Here is a 25913-nt window from a genome sequence, read left to right as displayed (position 1 = left end):
TTTCCCACTCTGACCACGACCACCCTTATGGAAACAGAAAAATAAGTGTGTACTCTTGAACCCGACCAGCTATCAGACTTGTATAACACCAGACCGTCTCCCTCTGTCCCTCTGTGTGTACTTGTCAGGGAGACCTGGACAGATATTAAAACTTAAAATAGAGTGGGCACGCAGGATCCTCTTATGCGTATCCTGTGTGGGCACTGCGGGCTCTGGTTACACGGCACAGACACAGCTTTATATTGCACTGGAGAGGCAGATGACTCTACACTTCCCTGCTACACCGGTCCAGTAGCTGACCAGCTTTGCTAGTCCTCAGGGAGCACGTTTGTGGAAGCGAACAGCCATCACCATGCCTAAAGTCAATATCCCAGGTGAGTCGTCTGGTGGGTGCCACTGACATTGTATTGACAGACTGCTGCCCCACTCAAGGCATGCCCAGGCCTGAGACTGTTGGTGGCTCTGTCATGCAGCACCATAGCCAATAAACAGTTTTTCAGATTGCAGTTTTTTACAATGATTTCTCTATCCAGTCTTAATCTTTCAGGGTTTATATTTATTTCACAGCTTGTTTAACGGAACACACATTTAATTGTGAATGTCAGACTCAAATTATATGTTGGTGACTTTCTCACATTTGCAAGAGTCAGTCACTAACTTCTGCTGATTTATCCACTCGTTTTCTTTTTTAACATTTAAGGAAATCTGTTCATAGATGTTAATTTTAAGGATTTATACAGGATAACAGTTTCTAATGAGTTCCTAATGTCAATTTGCCTTAATATCAGAGTTTTGGTATTTTTATTTACTGATGCAGTCACACCAGGTTTTGTGGCATGGGCACAGACCAGACCAACTGTTCTGGTGGTACATACCCATTGACGCATTTGTTTGTCTGTCTGCTAGCCAATGTCACTGACATTTAGTGATGGGCAGAGAACTAGCTTGGCAGCTTTAGTGTCTAATCACCCAGGGCCGGACTACCGCATTTGGGGACCCGGGGATAACTTCCTAAATTTCAACACATTTTGTCATGGTGCAGAGAGAATAATGTGCAGCTATGTAATGCTACACACTTTTTTGTTGTTACTATGGGGCAGGATTTTCTGTTTTAAAGCTCATCTCATGCTTTTGGTCACATTTTGCCATGAGGCTGAGAGAAAATGTCAAAGTTATGCTAATTTACTGAAATTCTACATATTTTGCTATCATATGCCAACGGGGTTGGATCCCCAGGGGGCCATACCCATTTGGTAATCCGGCCCTGCGAACACCTTGCTGGCAAGATGCATACAGTTCCATTATGAAGTTAAGGTATAATATGAACCACATTATCACGTTCTTTAAATGTTTTATTTAACTAGGCAAGTCAGTTAAGAACATTCTTATTTACAATGACTGCCAAACCTGGACGACGCTGGGCCAATTGTGCGCCGCCCTATGGGACTCCCAATCATGGCAAGATGTGATACAGCCTGGAATCGAACCAGGGTCTGTAGTGACGCCTCCAGCGCTGAGATGCAGTGCCTTAGACCGCTGCGCCACTCGGGAGCCCCAAAACTCTCTGACGGCGTATTGGAGAGTCTTTCCAGTTCCAGTATTTCTGTCCAATACCTGTTATGTTGCATTAAACCTGTGTGAATGTACTATAATACACAATGTTACATGATGTCCTGTACTGGTGTTGCCTTTTAGATTGAGAGTAGAGGAGAAATTGAATGAGGCATATGCTGAGTGGTTGCGTCAGAGCAGTGAAATTGAGAAAGTTAGAGATTGATGGCTGTAACTTGTCAGCAAATTCTGCTTGGTCAAGTGTCGTTATGGAAGAACCCAGGACATGTTGTATTTCAGCCAAACATTTTGTGTTGGCCATTTAAGCAATAAGGCACGAGGGGGTGTGGTATATAGCCAATATACCATGGCTAAGGGCTGTTCTTAGGCACAACTCTTAGCCGTGATATATTGGCTATATACCACAAACCCTGAGGTGCCTTATTGCTATTATAAACTGGTTACCAACGTAATTATAACTATTTCCCAGATAACAATGACATCACAAATGAGTGTACTGTAGTAGCTTTTTGCTGAATACATTTTGCAACATTTATTTTTACTGCCCTAATTACACCACAAATGAGTCAATTGTAGTAGCTTTTCCTGAATACATTTTGCAATGATTTGTAAACACTGATAGATATTTTAGCACTAAGGCCCGAGGGGGTGTGGTATATGGCCAATATACCACGGCTAAGGCCTGTTCTTAGGCACCATGCATTTGTGGTGTAATTAATTAGGTTCAGTAAAAATACATGTTTTGTCATACCCGTGGTATACGGTATACCACGGCTGTCAGCCAATCAGCATTCAGTGCTTGAACCACCCAGTTTATAACTTGTAATATAGCACATTGATACCAGTGAACATCATGCATTTTTGTGCAATAGTTAAATGCTATATCAGTTTCTGAATGGTGTTGTGTAAATGAACACTAGACCTGTGTCACCAGGTCTAGTGGTTTATTTCTGTTTTGTTATATTTTTCTACTAAGGCTGTTAGCAAACAGCTGGCCCATGTTTTTCTTGTAATACTGGTAATGAATAGTACTGTATCATCTCTATCAGCTCCCTGTATGACTATTGTAATGAGTTCCTGAGTGTAATTCAATCATAAGAGGGCCCTGCTGTCTGGGGGGAGGGATATCACTAACTGATTTTTTTTGAAGGGGTAGAAAATAGAAGTGCTATCGTTCAGACAGCTGCTCTCCAGGAGGCATTGGCTGGCTGACTGGATAAGGGTGACAGTGGGTGCAGTGGTTAGATATGAGGTTGGAGCATGCCCAGGGCCTAACGTAAACACAGGAACATTCCGAGACTGCCTACAATGGATGTAAACTCACAGTCGGTTGTGTTTAAGTTGAGTCATATTAAGTACAAAGGCCCTGCATAGTCAACATGGTTACAAAATGTACATGTTAAATTGTTGTGGATTGAAAAAAAGGTAGGTATGTTAAATAAGGTTTTTGTGTAATATATACAGTTGAAATCGGAAGTTAACATACACTTATCTTGGAGTCATTAACACGTTTTTAAACCACTCCACAAATTCTTGTTAACAAACTATAGTTTTGGCAAGTCAGTTAGGACATCTACTTTGTGCATGACACAAGTAATTTTTCCTACAATTGTTTAAAGACATTATTTCACTGTATCACAATTCCAGTGGGTCAGAAGTTTACATACACTAAGTTGACTGTCTTTAAACAGCTTGGAAAATTCCAGAAAATTATGTCATGGCTTTAGAACCTTCTAATAGGCTAATTGACATAATTTGAGTCAATTGGAGGTGTATCTGTGGATGTATATCAAGGCATACCTTGATAAAAGAAATCAGCCAACACCTCAGAAAACAATTGTAGACCTCCACAAGTCTGGTTCATCCTTGGCAGCAATTTCCAAACGCCTGAAGGTACCATGTTCATCTGTACAAACAATAGTACGCAAGTATAAACACCATGGAACCACGTAGCCATCATAGAGCTCAGGAAGGAGACGCGTTCTTTCTCCTAGAGATTAATGTACTTTGATGCGAAAAGTGCAAATCAATCCCAGAACAACAGCAAATGACCTTGTGAAGATGCTGGAGGAAACATGTACAAAAGTATCTATATCCACAGTAAAACGAGTCCTATATCGACATAACCTGAAAGGCCACTCAGCAAGGAAGAAGCCACTGCTCCAAAACCGCCATAAAAATGCCAGAGTATGGTTTTATATTATTCTTAACGATTTCGCAAAACCAGAAAAAAAATCAACTATGTCTGTGAAACTATATATTCACAATATGATGAATGAATTGTTGTTTATTTGGTAGCATTGCATTCTGTAACTGATTTTACTAATTGCCTTAGTACTGTACAAAGAGGTGCACTATTTGATAGATTCACCCGCTCCCCCTACCTTGGGCTTCCAGTGGGGAGACCTGAGGTCAACCTACCCACGCATCCCTCCCCATCTCGTACTTCTGAGTGGGAGACCTTCCCAGGCAGTAGCCTGCCTAGCTCACAAACTAGAATCAGGGCTCCTACTCCGACAAGGTTGACATAATATCGTTGACGTGCCATGCAAATGAGCGATCGAAAGCCGATCGTGCAAATGTCAACAATCCGAATGTTTTTGTGCGGGCGCCACGTGCTGCCCCCGGGAAGATGCCGTCCTGGGCGGCTGCCCATGTCGGCTATACCTACATCCGCCACTGCTAAAGGAATAAATTAATCAAAGGTGGCATGTCTCATTGGGTCACCGTAGGGCTACGTGAGAGTGCATGACAGTTGAAGAAAATTAATTTCATGGCTGTTTGTGTAACAGCTTCCGTCTCTTTCCTCGCCCCAACCTGGGCTCGAAGTAGGGACCCTCTGCACACATCAACATCAGTCACTCACGAAGTATCGTACCCATCGCGCCACAAAAGCCGCGGCCCTTGCAGTACAAGGAGAACAACTACTTAACGTCGCAGAGCGAATGACGTCACCGATTGAAACGCTATTAGCGCGCACCACCGCTAACGAGTTAGCTATTTCACATCGGTGACATTTGCATAGATGAATGTTTAACCTCAATACACATCCATCGATGCTCTAGTTGATTTTGGTGTGTCTTTCAGTCATGGTGCGATTCATTGTTAGTATTTTATCAACGCCTTCATAACTAACTCAATTGACTATCATTATGTTTAAGTCATCTCGTGCTGAATCAGGACGGTTGCATCTCTAAATGTGAAGAGGGGTTTCTATTATTTGATCAAATCAAACAGACCAGGGAGGGGTGGCTCATTCATTTTAATGTGTAATACTTTGGTAACATCATCTAACTCATTAATTGAATTCCTAACATGACTTGTCTTTGTTTCTTTGGTTCATCCTCTGCTCTCCTGCTGTGGAATGCACTATCAGGTCAAAGTAAGTATAAAGGGTGAGAAGATATCAAACGTAGAGAAACCTGACCCTGCATGTACAGTGCATATCGTAAGTATTTACACCCTTGGGTTTTTTCAAAATGTGTTTTGTTTTACAAAGTGGGATTGAAATGGATATAATTGTGATCTACACAAAATACCTCAATGTCAAATTAATAAGAAAATTCTATAAATATTTCCAAATTAATAATACAAAAATAGAAAACCATTTGTTAAGTATTCACCCCTTTTGTTATGGCAAGCCTAAATAAGTTCACTAGTCCAAATTTGCTTAACAAATCATGGAATAAGTTGCATGGACTCACTCTATATGCAATATTAGGGTTAACCTGATTTTTGAATGACTACCCCATCTCTGTACCCCTCACATACAATTATCTGTAAGGTCTCTCATTCGAGTAGCGTATTTCAAGCACAGATTCAACCACAATGACCAAGGGGGCAGTTCCAATGCCTCACAAAGAAAGGCGCCAATTGGTAGATGGTTAAAAAAAAAAGCAGACACTGAATATACATTTGAGCATGGTAAAGTTATTAATTAGGCTTTAGATGGCCTCCAGAGTGACACAGTGGTCTAAGGCACAGCATCGCAATGCTAGCTATGCCACTAGAGATTCTGGGTTTGAGTCCAGGTTCTGTCGCAGCCGGCCGTGACCTGGAGACCCATGGGGCGACGCGCAATTGGCCCATCGTCGTCTGGGTTAGGGGAGGGTTTGGCCGGGAGGGATGTCCTTGTCCCACCGCGCACTAGCGACTCATGTGTCGGGCAGGCCCAGTGCACGCTGACACGGTCACCAGGTGTACGGTGTTTCCTCCGACACATTGGTGTGGCTAGCTTCCGGGTTAAATGGGCATTGTGTCAAGAAGCAGTGCGGCTTGGTTGGGTTGTGTTTCGGAGGACGCACGGCTCTCGACCTTTGCCTCTCCGGAGTCCGTACGGGAGTTGCTGCGATAAGACAAGACTGTAACTACCAATTGGATACCACGAAATTGGGGAGAAAAAAGGGTAAAATAATAAAATGGTGAATCAATACAGGCGTCCTGCCCAACTGAGTTGCTAGCAGAAGAAGGAAACCGCTCAGGGATTTCACAATTTGGCCAATAGTGATTTTAAAACAGTAACAGTTTTATGGCTGTGATGGGAGAAAACTGAGGATGGATCAATAACATTGCAGTTACTCCACAATACTAACCTAAACAGAGTGAAGGAAGGAAGCCTGCACAGAATAAAAAATATTCTAAAACTTGCATCATGTTTGCAACATAGGACTAAAGTAATACTGCAAAAAATGTGCCAAAGGAATTAACTTTTTGTCCTGAATACAAAGTGTTATGTTTTGGGAAAATCCAACACAACACATCACTGAGTACTACTTTACATATTTTCAAGCATGGTGGTGGCTGCATCATGTTATGAGTATGCTTGTTATCGGCAAGGACAAATAGAAACAGAATGGAGCTAACCACATGTAAAATCCTAGAAAACCTGATTCAGTCTGCTTTCCACCAGACACTGAGAGACATTCATTCACCTTTCAGCAGGATAAGAACCTACAACACAAGGCCAAATCTACACTACAGTTGCTTACCAAGATGATATTAAATGTTCCTAAGTGGCCTAGTAACAGTTTTGACTTAAATGTACTTGAAAATCTATGGCAAAACCTGAAAATGGCTGTCTAGCAATCATCAACAAACAACTTGACAGTGCTTGAAGAATTTTGATAATAGTAATGGGAAAATATTGTACAATCCAGGTGTGGAAAGTGAGACTTATGTGAGACCTACACCAAAATACTTGCAGCTGTCATTGTCTGCCAAAGGTGTTTCTAACATGTATTGACTCATGGGGGTGAATACTTATCTAATCAAGATATATTAGTGTTTAATTGTTCATTAATTAATTATTTGTGTTACATTTTTCTTCCACTTTTACATTAGAGCATTTTGTGTCGATCAACAAAAAATTACAAAATTCATTTTAATACTACTTTAAAACAATAATTATCCAAGTGTGTAAATTATATGCACTGTATGTCCCACCGTAGAAATTTGTGACTGTCAACATTAATTCATTCACTTATTTGTCATAGAATAAAGTTTGTGGTGGATGCTAGACAAAAAAAAAATGAATCAATGAATTGATCAATCCGATGGCGCTTGAGCTTTCTGGGCCTTGTTGAGTCCACAGACACTATGACTCCAGGAACAAGATAGGCCAAGATTTGCTGCAGTATCACAGCCTCTTTGTCTATTTTGGCCCGAGAAGGCTGTCTTGTTTGTACTGTAGATATTTGATGTAAGTGCATAGCACGTTGTTGAGTGTTTATGTGAGTTGTCTGGACCCAATCTTTGTGCTGGATTACTGTAGCTCTGTGTGCATGGAACCTTGTGTTCACAGCCCAGGCTAGTGCTGAGAGCTGTGAGTTGACGTTGGACCAAGTTCTGCTTGGTCTTATACACACAAAGCATGCGCTACTGGAGAGTCTGTTTTCAACTGTTGCAGTAAGGTATGTCTAATGCTTCCCTTTGTGATAGTACCTTGTTTTTTACAAAATAATTTCAAACAATAATTTCAATCATGATGAATTTGACCATCCTACTGTAGCTTGCTTTATCACACCTGTTGTATCTATGCTGCTGATAGCTTGTTCCATGTTCAGTGCTTGTTTCGGGTCAACACTCCATGTTGTCCATTTCATTGCATAATTTCCTGAGTAATGTACTTGAATAGCTTCTGGGAAACAAAACGTAATGTAGAAAATGACGTAATAAAAGTGCACATTTCAACTTAGTAACTACCTTTGAAAAAACAGGGTGGGTAACACCTATGTGTTTCTGCCAGAGACCGATGAGCATATGCTTGCCTTTGCGGAGAAAGTCTTTGCATCGGAGACCAAAGGTGAGGGCGTCCGTGATGAGATCTCCATGTTTGAAGTGCAAGATGACTGTCCCATCCTCCAACAGGAAATGGCCCACCATCTGCACACCGATGAAGATACTGACAAACGGTGGGTAGTAGTTCCTAAATATTTTTTCTTCTTCATGTGAACTGTCCAACAATGGTATCAGCCTTTGCCTTACCACTAAATCCACTGTTTGCCTGTCCCTCCTCCCCCTCCCCCTCTGTAGTAAGAAGAGACAGGAGAAGTGTCGCACCATCACTTTACCGTCGTCAATAAGTGACCAGGCCAGGAAGGTGCTGGCCCCTGTGGCGAATGTGTTGTTGGACATACCAACCTACCTAGAAGTGCCTGACTTCCAGAGAGTGGCCATCATTGGAGACTATGCCTCTGGGGTATTATATCTTAGCTATGTAGCCTACATTTCCCTTTTATCCAGGTTAGTCTTATGGAGATCAAATCTCCTTTGGAAGAGAGACCTGGTTCAAGATGTCAGCGGGGTCGAACATGATGGACCCTGCTCATGAATCAAATCAAACTTTATTTGTCACATGTGCCGACTACAACAAGTGTAGACCTTACTGTGAAATGCTTACTTACAAGCCCTTAACCAACAGTGCAGTTCAAGAAGAGTTAAGAAAATATTTACCAAATAATCTAAGGAAAAAATAATAAAAATTAACACAATAACATAACAATAACGAGGCTATATACATGGGTTACCGGTTAGAGGTAATTTGTACATGTAGGTAGGGGTGAAGTGACTATGCATAGATAATAAACAGCAAGTAGCAGCAGTATACAAAATAATTGGGGGGGGGGTCAATGTAATAGTCCGGTGGCCATTTGATTTATTGTCTTATGGCTTGGGGGTAGAAGCTGTTAAGGAGCCTTTTGGTCCTAGACTTGGTGGTGATGCAACCGATGGGGCAGCTGTAGAACTTTTTGAGGATCTGTGGACCCATGCCAAATCTTTTCAGTCTCCTGAGGGGGAAAATGTATTGTCGGGCCCTGTCTTGGTGTGTTTGGACCATGACAGATCGTTGATGATGTGGACACCAAGGAACTTTAAACTCTCGACCCGCTCCACTACAGCCCCGTTGATGTTAATGGGGGCCTGTTTGGCCCGCCTTTTCCTGTAGTCCACGATCAGCTCCTTTGTCTTGCTCACATTGAGGGAGAGGTTGTTGTCCTGGTACCACATTGCCAGTTCTCTGACCTCCTCCCTATAGGCTGTCTCATCGTTGTCAGTGAGGCCTACCACTATTGTGTCGTCAGCAAACTTAATGGTGGTGTTGGAGTCGTGTTTGGCCATGCAGTCGTGGGTGAAAAGGGAGTACAGGAGGGGACTAAGTATGCACACCTGAGGGGACCCTGTATTGAGGATCAGCGTGGCAGACGTGTTGTTGCCTACTCTTACCACCTGGGGGCGGCCTGTCAGGAAATCCAGGATCCAGTTGTAGAGGGAGGTGTTTAGTCCCAGGGTCCTTAGCGATGATCTTTGTGGGCACTATGGTGTTGAGCTGAGCTGTAGTCAATTAACAGCATTCTCACATAGGTGTTCCTTTCGTCCAGGTGGGAAAGGGCAGTGTGGAGTGCGATTGAGATTGTGTCATCTGTGGATCTGTTGGGGCGGTATGCAAATTGGAGTGGGTCTAGGCTATCCGGGAGGATGCTGTTGATGTGAGCCATGACCAGCCTTTCAAAGCACTTCATGGCTACCGACGTGAGTGGGCGGTAATCATTTAGGCAGGTTACCTTCGCTTCCTTGGGCACAGGGACTATGGTGGTCTGCTTGAAACATGTAGGTATTACTGACTCAGTCAGGGAGAGGTTGAAAATGTCAGTGAAGACACTTGCCAGTTGGTCCGCGCATGCTTTGAGTACACGTCCTGGTAATGCATCAGGCCCCGCGGCTTTGTGAATGTTGACCTGTTTAAAGGTCTTACCAAGAGCGTTATCACACAGTCATCCAGAACAGCTGGTGCTCTCGTGCATGCTTCAGTATTGCTTGCCTCGAAGCGAGCATGAAAGGCATTTAGCTCATCTGGTAGGCTCGCGTCACTGTGAAGCTCACGTCTGGGTTTCCCTTTGTAGTCCTTAATAGTTTTCAAGCCCTGCCACATCCAACGTGCGTCAGAGCTGGTGTAGTAGGATTCAATCTTAATCCTGTTTTGACGCTTTGCTTGTTTGATGGTTCGTCTGAGGGCATAGCGGGATTTCTTATAGGCGTCCGGATTAGTGTCCTGCTCCTTGAAAGTGGCAGCTCTAGCCTTTAGCTTGATGCTGATGTTGCCTGTAATCCATGGCTTCTGGTTGGGGTATGTACTGTGGTCACTGTGGGGACGACGTCGTCGATGCACTTATTGATGAAGCCGATAACTGAGGTGGTATACTCCTCACTGCTGTTGGATGAATCCCGAAACATATTCCAGTCTGTGCTAGCAAAACAGTCCTGTAGCTTAGCATCCGCGCCATCTGACCACTTCAGTATTGAGCGAGTCACTGGTACTTCCTGCTTTAGTTTTTGCTTGTAATCAGGAAGATAGCATTATGGTCGGATTTGCCAAATGGAGGGCGGGGGAGAGTTTTCTATGCATCCCTGTGTGTGGAGTAAAGGTGGTCTAGAGTTTTTTCCCCCTCTGTTTGCACATGTGACATGCTGGTAAAAATTTGGTAAAGCTGATTTAAGTTTGCCTGTATTAAAGTCCCCAGGCACTAGCAGCGGCGCTTCTGGGTGAGCATTTTCTTGTTTGCTAATGGCCTTATAGAGTTGGTTGAGTGTGCTCTTAGTGCCAGCATCGGTCTGTGGTGGTAAATAGACAGCTACGAATAATATAGATGAGAACTCTCTTGGCAGATAGTGTGGTCTACAGCTTATCATAAGGTACTCTACCTCAGGCAAGCAATACCTCGAGATTACTTTAATATTAGACATCGCGCACTAGCTGTTATTGACAAAAGACACACACCACCACCCCTCGTCTTACCAGACATAGCTTCTCTGCTCTGCCGGTGCATTGAAAATCCCTCCAGCTCTATATTATGTACATAGTAACATATTATGTACAGTACAGGTCAAAAGTTTGGACACAACTACTCATTCAAGGATTTTTTCTTTATTTGTAGTATTTTCTACATTGTAGAATAATAGTAAAAACTATGAAATAACACATATGGAATCATGTAGTAACCTTTTTTTTTTTTAAACAAATCAAAATATACTTTAGATTCTTCAAAGTAGCCACCCTTTGCCTTGATGACAACTTTGCACACTCTTGGCATTCTCTCACCCAGCTTCATGAGGAATGCTTTCCCAACAGTCTTGAAGGTGTTCCCACATATGCTGATCACTTGTTGGCTGCTTTTCCTTCACTCTGCGGTCCAAATCATCCCAAACCATCTCAATTGGGTTGAGGTTGGGTGATTGTGGAGGCCATGTCATCTGATGCAGCACTCCATCACTCTCCTTCTTGGTCAAATAGTCCTTACAAAGCCTGGAAGTGTGTTGGGTCATTGTCCTGTTGAAAAACAAATGATAGTCCCACTAAGCGTGAACCAGATGGGATGGCGTATCGCTGCAGAATGCTGTGGTAGCCATGCTGGTTAAGTGTGCTTTGAATTCTAAATAAATCACAGCAGTGTCACAAGCAAAGCACCTCCACACCATCACAACTCCTCCTCCGTACTTCATAGTGGGAACCACACATGCGGAGATCATCCGTTCACCTAATCTGCATCTCACCTGGCGGTTGGAACCAAAAATTTCAAATTTGGACTCATCAGACTAAAAGACAGATTTCCACCGGTATAATGTCCATTGCTTGAGTTTCTTTGCCCAAGCAAGTCTCTTAGTCTTATTGATGTCCTTTAGTTGTGGTTTCTTTGCAGCAATTCGACCATGAAGGCCTGATTCACGCAGTCTCCTCTGAACAGTTGATGTTGAGATGTGTTTGTTACTTAAACTCTGTGAAGCATTTATTTGGGATGCAATCTGAGGTGCAGTTAACTCTAATGAACTTATCCTCTGCAGCAGAGGTAATTTTGGGTCTTCCTTTCCTGTGGCGGGCCTCATGAGAGCCAGCTTGATCATAGCGGTTAATGGTTTTTGCAACTGCACTTGAAGAAACTTTAAAAGTTCTTGAAATGTTCAGAATTGACTGACCTTCATGTCTTAAAGTAATGATGGACTGTTGTTTCGCTTTGATTATTTGAGCTGCCCTTGTCATAATATGGACTTGGTCTTTTACCAAATAGGGCTATCTTCTGTTTACCATCCCTACCTTATCACAACACAACTGATTGGCTCAAACGCGTTAAGAAGGAAAGACTTCCACAAATGAACTTTTAAGAAGACACAACTGTTAACTGAAATGCATTCAAGGTGACTACCTCATGAAGCTGGTTGAGAGAATGCTAAGAGTGTGCAGAGCTGTCATCAAGAATCTCAAATATAAATATATATTTAGAATTTATTAACTTTTTTTTTGCTTACTACATGATTCCATATGTGTGATTTCAGAGTTTAGATTTTTTTCACTATTATTCTACAATGTAGAAAATAGTAAAAATAAAAAACCCTGGAATGAGTAGGTGTGTCCAAACTTTTGACTGTTACTTTATGTTTGTAAACTCACCATTAAAAATACCATAGTGATTGAGTGTCCATATAGCTTTTCCATGATATTTGCATTCTACTAAGTAAACCTCCAATTGTTCCCAACTATTCCACCCGCTAAAACCCCTCCCCATCCCAATTTGGGTTGTCATCCCAGTGACCGGCAGACCACGCCCATCCCCCCGTATCCCAGGGCCCCGAGAGACCTGGACCCATCCTTCGAAAAGAGCACACAGTGCCACCCACAGAACAGAAGCAGATCAACTGCCAAAAGCTTTTCCATCGTCCTCACTTCGATTTGCATTATATATAGCTATTAAAAAATATATCTAACATATTTAAATTTCCATAATTAACAAAATAATATGCGTAATAATGTAGGCAGTTCATGCAAAGGATTGTTACCTATAACTAGGATTGCCATTGCAAAGCTATGCATATTTAGCAAGCAATTATTATTTTTGCAAACAATTATGGGGATTCATCCTATATTGTCCCTAACATCATTACCCCCTAGCAACAGATGTGGGACACACACAGTCAACCCCTTTCCCCCACAAACAACCATAAGCTCAGATGCTCAACAGCTGTTCCATCCCTGAGCTTTGATGCCTTCATTATTATTCTACAATGTAGAAAATAGTAAAAATAAAGAAAACCCCTGGAATGAGTAGGTGTGTCCAAACTTTTGACTGGTACTGTATGTCTCCACCTCCCTCTCTCCTCAAATAGCAGCAGAATTAAGTCTCGTTGACCCTGTTTACATGTTGTGGAGCAGTGTCCTTATTGACGGGTTGAACTGAGCTGGATGTTGGAGGAGTAGCATGGCTGCCCATGGCCCTGGGTGTGAACTTGACCGTTATGGCTAGTATGTGTCTCTGGGTCATTGACCTCCTGTAGGGAAATCTCCTCACATAAATAGATCCCTCTAGACTGGAAAATAAGAGCCCAGCAAAGGTCGTCTGGGTTTAAATTTCAGTAATGTGACTCTGACATTTACAGAGAGAAATCATTAGGAGGTGGAGCTTGCTTATCAAACTGCTTGTTGCTCACTTTCCCAATTTAAGCACTACTACATAATCCACTTATGAATATTACATAATCATTTGGTCCATTGTGAACGACCGATAACTTGCTGACAATTATCCATTTTAGTTAGATCAGTGATTACTTCAAGGAATGGAGGGGTGGAGCGATGCATTGGAACAGGGCCCTTATTACATCATTCCCCTCTCTACTCTTAGGTGACCATGGACGACTTTGAGCTGTCCTGTAAGGGCATGTACCGTGCTCTAACCATCAGAGAGAAGTACATGAGGCTGGCCTTCCAGCGCTTCCCCCTCACCTCATCCCAGTACCTGAGGGAAATTGAGGGAGAGCCCTTTAAGCCTGAACACACAGTGCAACCAGGTATGCAGACTAGGCTGACAAGTTTGAACATAATAGAGAGGGCATGTCTGGGATACGCATGCAGTAGTTTTTCGTGTCAGACTATTACTGCCAGTGGTGGTTCTAGCTTGTATGGCTCCCTGGCCGAACCCCCCCTATATAAATATAAAAATATATACAAAAATAAGACTCATTAATATCAAAAAGAAACAACAAAGACAAATAGAAACAAATCTGTGTTGATTTGGCACTCGAGCATCAATACATTACCCATCCCCCAACACTGTCAACCAAGAGTCAAGACTAAACCAATTCACCTTGGTGGTGTGCAGACTGGTTTTATATTATTCTTAACGATTTAGCACAAACCAGAAAAAAATGCAACAAAGTGAAACTGTATATTCACAATATTATGAATGAATTGTGGTTTATTTGGTAACATTTCGAAGTGTGACTTTTTACGAATTGCATTAGTACTGTACAAAGTTAGAGGTGCGCTATTTGATAGATTTCCTCGCTTCCCCTACCTTGGGCTTCCAGTGGGGAGACCTGAGGTCAACCTACCCCCTCCCCCCTCCCCATCTCGTACTTCTGAGTGGGAGACCTTCCCAGGTAGTAGCCTGCCGAGTTCACAAACTAGAATCAGGCCGCCTACTCCGACCAAGGTTAATTGACCCACAGTCCCACACGGTGACATGATATCATTGACGTGATGTGCAAATGAGCGATATAAAACCGAATGCGCAAATGTCAGCATTTAATTTTTTTTTGTGCGGGCACCCCATGTCGCCTATACCTAAATCCGCCACCGATTACTGCCAAGAAAGTGTCTAACAGCTAACATTTTGTTTCCCAGTCTTCACATCGCCACCCAAGAAGGGCGAAGACCCCTTCAACACCAAGTGCTTGCCTGAGAACCTGAGCTGGGTAGCCCGTATGAAGGACGGTGTCATTTATACATACAAAGACGCGGCAGCGGCCGACCAACACAAACCCATAGAGAACATGCCTGCCCCTGACTACATCACCTTCATTGACGACATGAACTTCCTCATCGCTCTGATTGCACAGGGCCCAACGTGAGTCTTACTGCATGACTAGCTAATGAATTGTTAACGGAATATGTGATGCCCTATACCCGTTACAGCTTGGCTAATGGAAAGCCTCGAAATGAATTTTTATTGGCCATAGTTTCTTCGTTCTTGATTCAGTAAAACGTGTATTTTATAAATGTCTGTGTCCAGTTGCAGGTGGTTCTCCAAAAAACAGAATATTCAGAAAGATATTAAATCCACGTTTTGGATCGAGTAATTGGCCTCTTGGATGTGTGTAGATCTTTGTTTTGGTCACACTGTGTGACGCGCTCTCATCTACTTCTACGCGTGACTGCGGCCGCATCTCATAGAAACAACTAGTTCCTGCAAAGATGTTGGGAAATGCAAGATCTCTGGCAGCTAAAATGGCAAGGGAAATTCCCACTCGGTGCAAACCGTGGATTTAATATTTCTGAATATTCTCTGGTTTTAGAGAACCAACTAGACACTGACATTTATAAGATACACTTTTTACCGAATCAAGAACAAAAGAAAGTATTGCCAAGAACAGGTTAGTTGAAAAATTCCTTGCAAGGCTTTCCATTAGTCAAGCTGTAATGGGTACTGAGCATCACATATCCCGTTAACAATTCTGTAGCTACTTCACGACGGGAGATCAACTCCAACGCAGCCAAGTCACAGCAGTATGTAATTACCAATGGTGTAAAGTATTTAAGTAAAAATACTGTACTTTTCTTTACTATCATATTTTTTTACAACTTTTACTTCACTACATTCCTAAATAAAATTACGTACTTTTTACTCCATACATTTTTCCTGACACTCAAAAGTACTCGTTACATTTTGAATGCTTAGCAGGACTGAAAATGGTCAAATTCGCACACTTATCAAGAGAACATCCCTGGTCATCCCTACTGCCTCTGAAATGGCCGACTCACTAAACACAAATGCTTTGTTTTTAAAAAATGTCGGAGTGTTGGAGTGTGAGCCTGGCTATCTGTAAATAAAAAATACAAGAAAATTATGCCGTCTGGTTGGCCTATTATAAGGATTTTTACTTTTAATACTTAAGTATATTTTAGCAACTACATTTACTTATTTAAAACCAAATACTTTTAGACTTTTACTCAAGTAGTATTTTACTGGGTGACTTTTACTTGAGTCATTTTCTATTAAGCTATCTTTACTTTTACTCAAGTATGAGAATTGAGCACTTTTTCCACCACTGGTATTTACAGAATGTACTGGATTTTGATCCAACCCTGCTCTAACACACCTGATTCAACTAATTCTGATCAAAATGTAACACTGATTATTTGGATCAAGTGAGTTAGGCTGCGTTTACACAGGCAGACCAACTTTGAATTTGTTTCCCACTAATTGGTCTTTTGACTAATCAGATCAGCTCTTTTTCCAATAATTGGGTAAAAGATCAGAATTGGGCTGCCTGTGTAAACACAGCCTTAGTGCTGGTCTGGAACAAATAATCCAACATATGGACTACATATTACACCACGAAATGTCTTACAACTTTCTAAGTTCCACATGACATGTTTGCTTGTTCTTTTTGTCTCTCCTGGGTGGCAGTAAGACGTACACTCACCGTCGTCTGAAGTTCCTCATGTCCAAGTTTAATGTGCATGAGATGCTGAACGAGATGGAGGAGATGAAGGAGCTGAAGCTGAACCCCCACAGGGACTTCTACAACTGCAGGAAGGTAGATAGCTACCGTCTTACAAAACATATTAGCATTAGCCTATCTTATTAGCCTTTTAAGACCTCTTAAGATGTTGGCTTGACAGTCGCTGGACCCTGGTCGAGTCCCGGGCAGGGTTACCCTTCAAATTTTCTACAGTATACTTCCATGGTTGGTTTCAGTGACTCTCCCCCCCCCCCTGTTGTTCACTTTAGGCTCTGGCTCCAGCAGTTACCTTCTCACGCCACTGATGCTGTGAGACATATGAGATTATACAGGATGGTGCCAAATTGGATGGTGTGTTACCGCCATCAACAGTATGGGTGCTGGTATTACATTTATAATTAAAAGCTAGGTACTAGCAAGCTAGTGTGTTCTACCTAGCTAGTCAGTACTAGTTAGCTTAGCTAGTGTGTACTAGCTAGCTGCACATGAAACAATGGTTAGCATAACGCCCTGGACCAGAGCTAGTGCGCTGACTGGTACCATTTGAAACACAAAAATACCATCTGAGACTCATGGGCATGCACTTTGATGTTTGCTGATCACAAAGAGTCAGCTGCCCTTACAAAAATTGCTGTCAGAGTGTAGTATAACTGCAGTACACTGCCATATAACTGCAGTTAGAATGCAGTATTCTGCAAGTACTGCATCCAAAATACCACAGTTGACTGCAGTTACTGCACTTTCAAAACTGCAATATTTTTTTGCAAGGGTGATGCGTCTCGTTGTTCCAGCCCAGTCAGTACACCACAAAGAGAACTCATAATAACTACCCAGTAAGCAAATTTACTTATTTTCCAGAAGTTGGCCACAGGTGCATTCTAAGTGCTGACTCTATGTAAACCACATATCCCGAGGCTGCATTTATTGTAGCTGGGGATTTTAACAAGGCTAATCTGAAAATAAGGCTCCCTAAATTTTATCAGCATATTGATTGCGTGACCCGGGCTGGCAAAACCCTGGATCATTGTTATTCTAACTTCCGCGACGCATATAAGGCCCTCCACCGCCCTCCTTTCGGAAAACCTGACCACGACTCCATTTTGTTTCTCCCAGCCTATAGACAGAAACTAAAACAGGTATCACCCATGCTCAGGTCTGTTCAACGCTGGTCCGACCAATCGGATGCCACGCTTCAATATTGCTTTGATCACGTGGACTGGGATATGTTCTGCATAGCGTCGAACAACAACATTGATGAATACGCTGATTCGGTGAGCGAGTTTATTAGCAAGTGCATCGGTGATGTTGTACTCACAGCGTCTATTAAAACATTCCCCTACCAGAAACCGTGGATTGATGGCAGCATTCGCGCAAAACTGAAAGCGCGAACCACTGCTTTTAATCAGGGCAAGGTGACCGGAAACATGACCGAATACAAACAGTGTAGCTATTCCCTCCACAAGGCAATCAAACAAGCTAAGCGTCAGTGTAGAGACAAAGTAGAGTCGCAATTCAATGGCTCAGACACGAGAGGTATGTGGCAGGGTCTACAGTCAATCACGGACTACAAAAGAAAAACCTGCCCCGTCGCGGACCACGATGTCTTGCTCCCAGACAAACTAAACAACTTCTTTGCTCGCTTTGAGGACAATACAGTGCCACTGACACGGCCCGCTACCAAAACCTGCGGGCTCTCCTTCACTGCAGCCAAAGTGAGTAAAACATTTAAACGTGTTAACCCTCGCAAGGCTGCAGGCCCAGACGGCATCCCCAGCCGCGTCCTCAGAGCATGCGAAGACCAGCTGGCTGGTGTGTTTACGGACATATTCAATCAATCCTTATCCCAGTCTGCTGTTCCCACATGCTTCAAGAGGGCCACCATTGTTCCTGTTCCCAAGAATGCTAAGGTAACTGAGCTAAATGACTATTGCCCCGTAGCACTCACTTCTGTCATCATGAAGTGCTTTGAGAGACTAGTCAAGGACCATATCACCTCCACCCTACCTGACACCCTAGACCTACTCCAATTTGCTTACCGCCCCAATAGGTCCACAGATGATGCAATCACACTGCACACTGCCCTAACCCATCTGGACAAGAGGAATACCTATGTAAGAATGCTGTTCATCGACTACAACTCAGCATTTAATACCATAGTACCCTCCAAACTGGTCATTAAGCTCGAGAACCTGGGTCTCAACCCCGCCCTGTGCAACTGGATCCTGGACTTCCTGACGGGCCGTCCCCAGGTGGTGAGGGTACGTAACAACATCTCCACCCCGCTGATCCTCAACACTGGGGCCCCACAAGGGTGCATTCTCAGCCCTCTCCTGTACTCCCTGTTCACCCATGACTGCGTGGCCATGCACGCCTCCAAATCAATCAAGTTTGCAGGCGACACTACAGTGGTAGGCTTGATTACCAACAACGATGAGAAGGCCTACAGGGAGGAGGTGAGGGCCCTCGGAGTGTGGTGTCAGGAAAATAACCTCAAACTCAATGTCAACAAAACAAAGAAGATGATCGTGGACTTCAGGAAACAGCAGAGGGAGCAGCCCCCTATCCACATCGACGGGACAGTAGTGGAGAGGGTGGAAAGTTTTAAGTTCCTTGGCGTACACATCACGGACAAACTGAAATGGTCCACCCACACAGACAGCGTGGTGAAGAAGGCGCAGCAGCGCCTCTTCAACCTCAGGAGGCTGAAGAAATTTGGCTTGTCACCAAAAACACTCAGATGCACAATTGAGAGCATCCTGTCAGGCTGTATCACTGCCTGGTACGGCAACTGCTCCGCCCACAAACGTAAGGCTCTCCAGAGGGTAGTGACGTCTGCACAATGCATCACCGGGGGCAAACTACCTGCCCTCCAGGACACCTACACCACCCGATGTCACAGGAAGGCCAAAAAGATCATCAAGGACATCAACCACCCGAGCCACTGCCTGTTCACACCGCTACCATCCAGAAGGCGAGGTCAGTACAGGTGCATCAAAGCTGGGACTGAGAGACTGAAAAACACCTATCTCAAAGCCATCAGACTGCTGAACATCAATCACTAACTCAGAGAGGCTGCTGCCTACATTGAGACCCAATTGCTGGCCACTTTAATAAATGGATCACTTGTCACTTTAAACAATGCAACTTTGATTATGTTTGCATATCTTACATTACTCATATCATATGTACATACTGTATTTTATGACATCTATTGCACCTTGCCTATGCCACTCGGCCATCGCACATCCCTCTATATGTACATAATTCTCATTCACGGAAAACAGAAAGGAAAATGCCGCACACTGCTGCTCATGCTCCCAGGTGATATTTATTGACAATGTTTCGACCCTTAGTTCTTCATCAGGCATCCATATCCCTGGTGGGGGTGGAAGGTCCTAAATATAAGGGCAGTACTCAGTGACAACACTTCCTGAAACAGGAGGTTCATTTTTGTAATTGATAACATAGTTTCACAATATTAACATTCAATGTATCACAATATATGATCATACACAGGGAATGTGATCAATATTTACAGTAATATACATAAAATATTCAATTAGGATTCAAAAAACTATTTAGACATTATATTGAAACTATAAAAATGGTTTCAAGTCAAACTCCTCATTAAGGCCAAGAGGAGACAGTGTGTTGAGCCTGTGGATCCAGAAAGATTCCCTTTGAAGAAGTTTCCTCTCTATGTCCCCTCCCCTGCGTGACATCTTGACCATTTCTATTCCAATGTATCTCAGAGAGCTAATAGGATGTTTAGCTTGTACAAAATGAGCAGCAACCAGATGTGTTGTCTCACCTGTCCATGTATTGCTGCGGTGCTCACTGATCCGTGTCTTAAGGCTTCTTGGGGTTTTCCCTGTGTAAGACAGACTACAATGACATTTCAACATGTAAATAACATTGGTGGACATGCAGGTAATCAGGCCCTTGATCTTAAATCTTTGACCTGTGCGGTGGTGGGTAAATTAGTTGCATTTGTACTTAAAGCTGCATTGAGCACATTGGCCACATTTGTAATTACCCTCCCTAACCTTGTCCAAAAAAGTTTCCGTTTTCTCTGGTGGGTAATCAGATTTAACCACAATATCACTCACGTTTCAGGGGCTTTTAAAAACCATATGTGGGGGATATTTAAAAATGGGTTTCAATTATGGGTCAGTATCAATAATGTACCAGTACTTCCTGATAATGTCCTTAAATGCCTTCCCCAATGTTGAATATTGGGTAAAGCATGATGGTACATGTTCTGTTTTTTCTTTGACTTTTGGTTGAAGACTTTCCAACTGTGTTAGACCTTCAAAACGACTATTGGCATGTTTTACCCAATGGTCTTTTGTATCCCCTTTTCCATGGTCAGTTTCTGATGAGAAGCATCAGAGCTGCATATTCTTCTGATAAGACTGAATTGACTTATTGGGAGACTTTTAATAAGTGGACGTGGATGAAAGCTGTCACCTCTAAGGAGGGTATTCCTGTCCGTAGGTTTCCTATAGAGAGGGAGGTTTTGTCCTTAATAACCATCACATCAAGAAAACTGATTTGTGATCGGTCATAGTTAATGGTGAAGTGAAGGTGTTCATTCATAGTTTAGGTAAGGATGGAATTCCAAAAGTTCTTCCTGGGTGACAGTATAGATCACGAAAATGTTATCCAAATATCTCAGAATTAGGAGAATATTTGAGAGAAAAGGGTTAAGGTCTGGATTCAGCACCACCTGTTGTTTTAAACATTCCTAGATATAGGTTAGCATAATTAGGAGCGTGCTCCCCATCGCTGTCCCTTTTGTCTGGAGGAAAAAGTCTCCTCTGAAGAGAAAATAGTTGGAGGTTAGTACCAGTTCAGCCAAGTCTACAATACATTTGGTGCTGGGTAGAGCATTGACAAACTTGCGAAGGAGACAAAGACAAACAAGCGGAAAAAGTTTGAGCGTGGTATTGCGGACTACAAGGAGCAGAAGGCATATTTCTGGAGGGATGGCTGGTGACAGCCAATTGGCACTCCCCCACGAGCAAGTCGGTCTCTAGCTTTAACAGTTCAAGAGTTACTGTTGGTGAGTTATTTCACGTACATTTATTTAATTCTAGTTTATAAAGGTTTTAAATTAGGATAGCCTGAGTGTTTTAAAGTTGGTCTTATAGCTACATTTGTCACGTCCTGACCAGTATAAGGGTTATTTGTTATTGTAGTTTGGTCAGGACGTGGCAGAGGGTATTTTGTTTATGTGGTTCGGGGTGGTGATTTATTTAGTAGGGTGTTGGTTTAGTTAGTTCCGGGTTTTTGGGGTTATGTTCTATGTTTGTATTTCTATGTGGTCTCTAGTCTTTTGTATTTCTATGTCTAGTTTATTGGGGTTGGACTCTCAATTGGAGGCAGGTGTTTTCTAGTTGCCTTTGATTGAGAGTCCTATATATGGGTATGTGTTTGGTTAAGTGTTTGTGGGAGATTGTTTCTTGTTTTGCCTGTGTGAGCCTGACAAGACTGTTTTGTTGTTCGTGCGTTCTTTGTTTGTTATTTTGGTGTTCTCTTTATTTAAAATAAATACAAGATGAGCATCCACGTTCCTGCTGCTTTTTGGTCCTCCATTCCCGACGACAACCGTTACAAAATTGGCAAAGGAGCAGGACCATTTTGAATAGCAACATCTGTATTCCTATGGTTCTCATTCAAACCCATGTTAATGTATACACATTTTAAATGGTTATTGTTCAAAAAGTATGAATAGTATCAAAAAGTTGTATAAATGCAATCTAAGTAGGGTCAGACAATGTTGGTTTGGAGTTGATATTTTAAATGGTGAAAGAGGAGTAGCATGGCCAAATGTCCCCCATCTAAGTCTATGGCCCTGTTATTTCCATTAAAATGTATTGGGAGCTCATTTAAATGTTGCTGAAGTAAATAAATATATCATACATTTTTTCTCAAGCAATCTAAGTTGGAGCAGTCTGTCGGTTCTAAAGCTGTTTTTGTTTTTATAGCTTATCAGTGGTGTAAAGCACATTAAAGTACTACTGAATTCATTTTTTGGAGAATATGTACTTTACTATTTATATTTTTACCAACATTTACTTAACTACATTCCTAAAGAAAATAATATACGTTTTACTCCGTACATTTTCCCTGACACCCAAAAGTACTTGTGATATTTTGACAGGAAAATAGTCAAATTCACGTACTTATCAAGAGAACATCAATGGTCATCCCTACTGCTTCTGATCTGGCGGACTCACTAAACACAAATGCTTCATTTGAAGTTGGTTTGGACTTCCTAGCTTGAATAGTTAGAAAGCAAATACAGTGCCTTCAGAAAATATTCATACCCCTTGAGGTATTCCACATTTTGTTGTCACAGCCTGAACTTATAATGGATACAATAATACTACATAATTTAAAAAAAAATGAAATTTTGCTAATTTATAAAAATTGAAATACAGATGTCACACACCTGAGTTAATACTTTGTAGAAGCACCGTTGGCGGCAATTACAGCTTTGAGTCGTCTTGGGTATGTCTGCATCAGCTTTTCACATCTGGATTTGGGGAGTTTCTCAAGCTCTGTTAAGTTAGACCTTACTGTTAAAAGCTTACTTACAAGCACTTAACCAACAATGCAGTATTAAGAAAAATAAGAGCCAAGAAAATATTTACTAAATAAACAAGGATATATACAAGGGGTACCGGTACCAAGTCAATGTGCAAGAAAACAGCTTAGTCAAGTGTTAAAAGAAAGGGGGGGGGGGGTCAATGCAAATAGTCTGGGTAGCCATTTGAGTAACTGTTCAGCAGTCTTATGGCTTGGGGGTAGAAGCTGTTAAGGAGCCTTTTGGATCTTGACTTGGCGCTCCGGTACCGCTTGCCATGCGGTAGCAGAGAGAACAGTCAATGACTAGCGTGGCTGGAGTCTTTGACAATTTGTAGGGCCTTCCTCTGACACCGCCTGGTATAGAGGTCCTGGATGGCAGGAAGCTTGGCCGCAGTGATGTACTGGTCCATACACACTACCCTCTGTAGCGCCTTGCGTTCGGATGCCGAGCAGTTGCCGTACCAGGCGGTGATGCAACCGGTCACGATACTCTCGATGGTGTGGCTGTAGAACCTTTTGAGGATCTGAGGACCCATGCCAAATCTTTTCAGTCTCCTGAGGGGGAATAGGTGTTGTCATGCCCTCTTGACGACTGTCTTGGTGTGTTTGGACGATGATAGTTTGTTGGTGATGTGGATACCAAGGAACTTGAAGCTCTCAACTTGCTCCACTACAGCCCCGTTGATGTGGATGGGGGCGTGTTCTGCCCTTCTTTTCCTGTAGTCCACGATCATCTCCTTTGTCTTGATCACGTTGAGGGAGAGGTTGTTGTCCTGGCACCACACTTCCAGGTCTATGTCCTCCTCCCTATAGGCTGTCTCAGAGATCATCGGCAAACTTAATGATGGTGTTGGAATCGTGCTTAGCGACGCAGTAGTGGGTGAACAGGGAGTACAGCAGGGGACTAAGCACACACTCCTTAGGGGCCCCCATGTTAAGGATTAGCGTGGCAGATCTGTTGTTGTCTACACTATGCACTTGGGGTGGCCCGTCAGGAAGTCCAGGATCCAGTTGCAGAGGAAGGTGTTTAGTCCCAGGGTCCTTAGCTTAGTAATGAGCTTTGAAGGCACTATGGTGTTGAACGCTGAGCTGTAGTCAATGAACAGCATTCTCATGTAGGTGTTCCTTTTGTCCAGGTGGGAAAGGGCTGTGTGGAGTGCAATAGAGATTGCGTCATCTGTGGATCTGTTGGGCGGTATGCGAATTGGAGTAGGTCTAGGATTTCTGGGATGATAATGTTGATGTGAGCCATGACCAACCTTTCAAAGCACTTCATGGCTACAGACGTGAGTGCTACCGGTCAGTAGTCATTTAGGCAGGCTACCTTGGCGTTCTTGTGCACAGGAGCTATGGTGGTCTGCTTGAAACATGTAGGTATTACAGACTCGGTCAGGGACAGGTTGAAAAGGTCAGTGAAGACACTTGCCAGTACACGTCCTGGTAAACCGTCTGGCCATGCAGCCTTGTGAATGTTGACCTGTTTAAACGTCTTACTCACATCGGCTACGGAGAGCATGATCACGCAGATGTCCGGAACAGCAGGTGCTTTCATGCATGCTTCAGTGTTGCTTGCTTCGAAGCGAGCTCATAGGAGTAATTTAGCTCGTCTGGCAGGCTAGGTTTACTGTGCAGCTCGCGGTTGGGCTTCCCTTTGTAGTCCGTAATAGTTTGCAAGCCCTGCCACATCCGACGAGCATCAGAGTCGGTGTAGTAGGATTCAATCTTAGTCCTGTATTTACGCTTTGCCTGTTTGAGGGTTCGTCAGAGGGCATAGCGGGATTTCTTATAAGCATCCAGGTTAGAGTCCCACTCCTTGAAAGCGGCAGCTCAACTCTTTAGCTCAGTGCGTATGTTGCCTGTAATCCATGGTTTCTGGTTGGGGTATGTACTGTGGTCACTGTGGGGATGATGTCATTGATGCACTTATTGATGAAGCCGATGACTGTGGTATACTCCAATGCCATTGGATGAATCTCGGAACATATTCTAGTCTGTGCTAGCAAAACAGTCCTGTAGCTTAACATCTGTGTCATCTGACCACTTCTGTATTGAGTGAGTCACTGGTACTTCCTGCTTTAGTTCTGCAGAATTATTTTAGCAGAATTATGGTCAGATTTGCCAAATGGAGGGTGAGGGAGAGCTTTGTATGCGTCTGTGTGTGTGGAGTAAAGGTGGTCTAGAATTGTTTTCCCCCTCTGATTGCACATGTTATATGCTGGTAGAAATTAGGTCAAATGGATTTAAGTTTTCCTGCATTAAAGTCCCCTGCCACTAGTAGCGCCGCCTCTGGATGAACATTTTCTTGTTTGCTTATGGTCTTATACAGCTCGTTGAGTGCGGTCTTAGTGTGGTGGCAGAAACATTATATACAAAATAAGTTACAAACGTGAAAAAACACAAAATATCACAATTGGTTAGGAGCCCGTAAAACAGTAGCCATCCCCTCCGGCGCCATTCTGTATTCATAGGATGCCACCTTTCCGACAAGTCGGTTGGTCAAATTTCCGCCCTACTAGAGCTGCCCCAGTCAACTGTAAGTGCTGTTATTGGGAAGTGAAAACATCTAGGAGCAACAACGGCTCAGCCGCGAAGTGATAGGCTACACAAGCTCACAGAATGAAGTGCGTTGTACCGCTGAAGTGCGTAGTACGTAAAAATTGTCTGTCCTCGGTTGCAACACTCACTACAAAGTTCCAAACTGCCTCTGGGAGCAATGTCAGCACAATAACTATTTGTCGGGA

General features: G+C 43.0%; 1 protein-coding gene across 1 annotated transcript in view; it reads left to right on the top strand.

Annotated features, from left to right (window-relative positions):
* Positions 1–285: 285 nt before the first annotated feature.
* The window catches only part of ampd1 (adenosine monophosphate deaminase 1), a 32670-nt gene continuing 7042 nt past the window's right edge, over positions 286–25913 (top strand). Inside the window, exons 1-7 of the mRNA NM_001141677.1 lie at positions 286–374; positions 4949–4954; positions 7817–7982; positions 8104–8269; positions 13737–13902; positions 14738–14960; positions 16524–16653. Of these exons, the coding sequence (NP_001135149.1) occupies positions 353–374; positions 4949–4954; positions 7817–7982; positions 8104–8269; positions 13737–13902; positions 14738–14960; positions 16524–16653 (879 nt within the window). The 5' untranslated portion in view covers positions 286–352. The remainder of the gene's footprint in view (positions 375–4948; positions 4955–7816; positions 7983–8103; positions 8270–13736; positions 13903–14737; positions 14961–16523; positions 16654–25913) is intronic.

This window comes from Salmo salar, chromosome ssa15, assembly GCF_905237065.1.
Source record: "Salmo salar chromosome ssa15, Ssal_v3.1, whole genome shotgun sequence".
Taxonomy (NCBI): domain Eukaryota; kingdom Metazoa; phylum Chordata; class Actinopteri; order Salmoniformes; family Salmonidae; genus Salmo; species Salmo salar.
The sequence above is the reverse complement of the archived record's forward strand: the minus strand, read 5'-3'. Positions and strand labels throughout refer to the sequence as shown.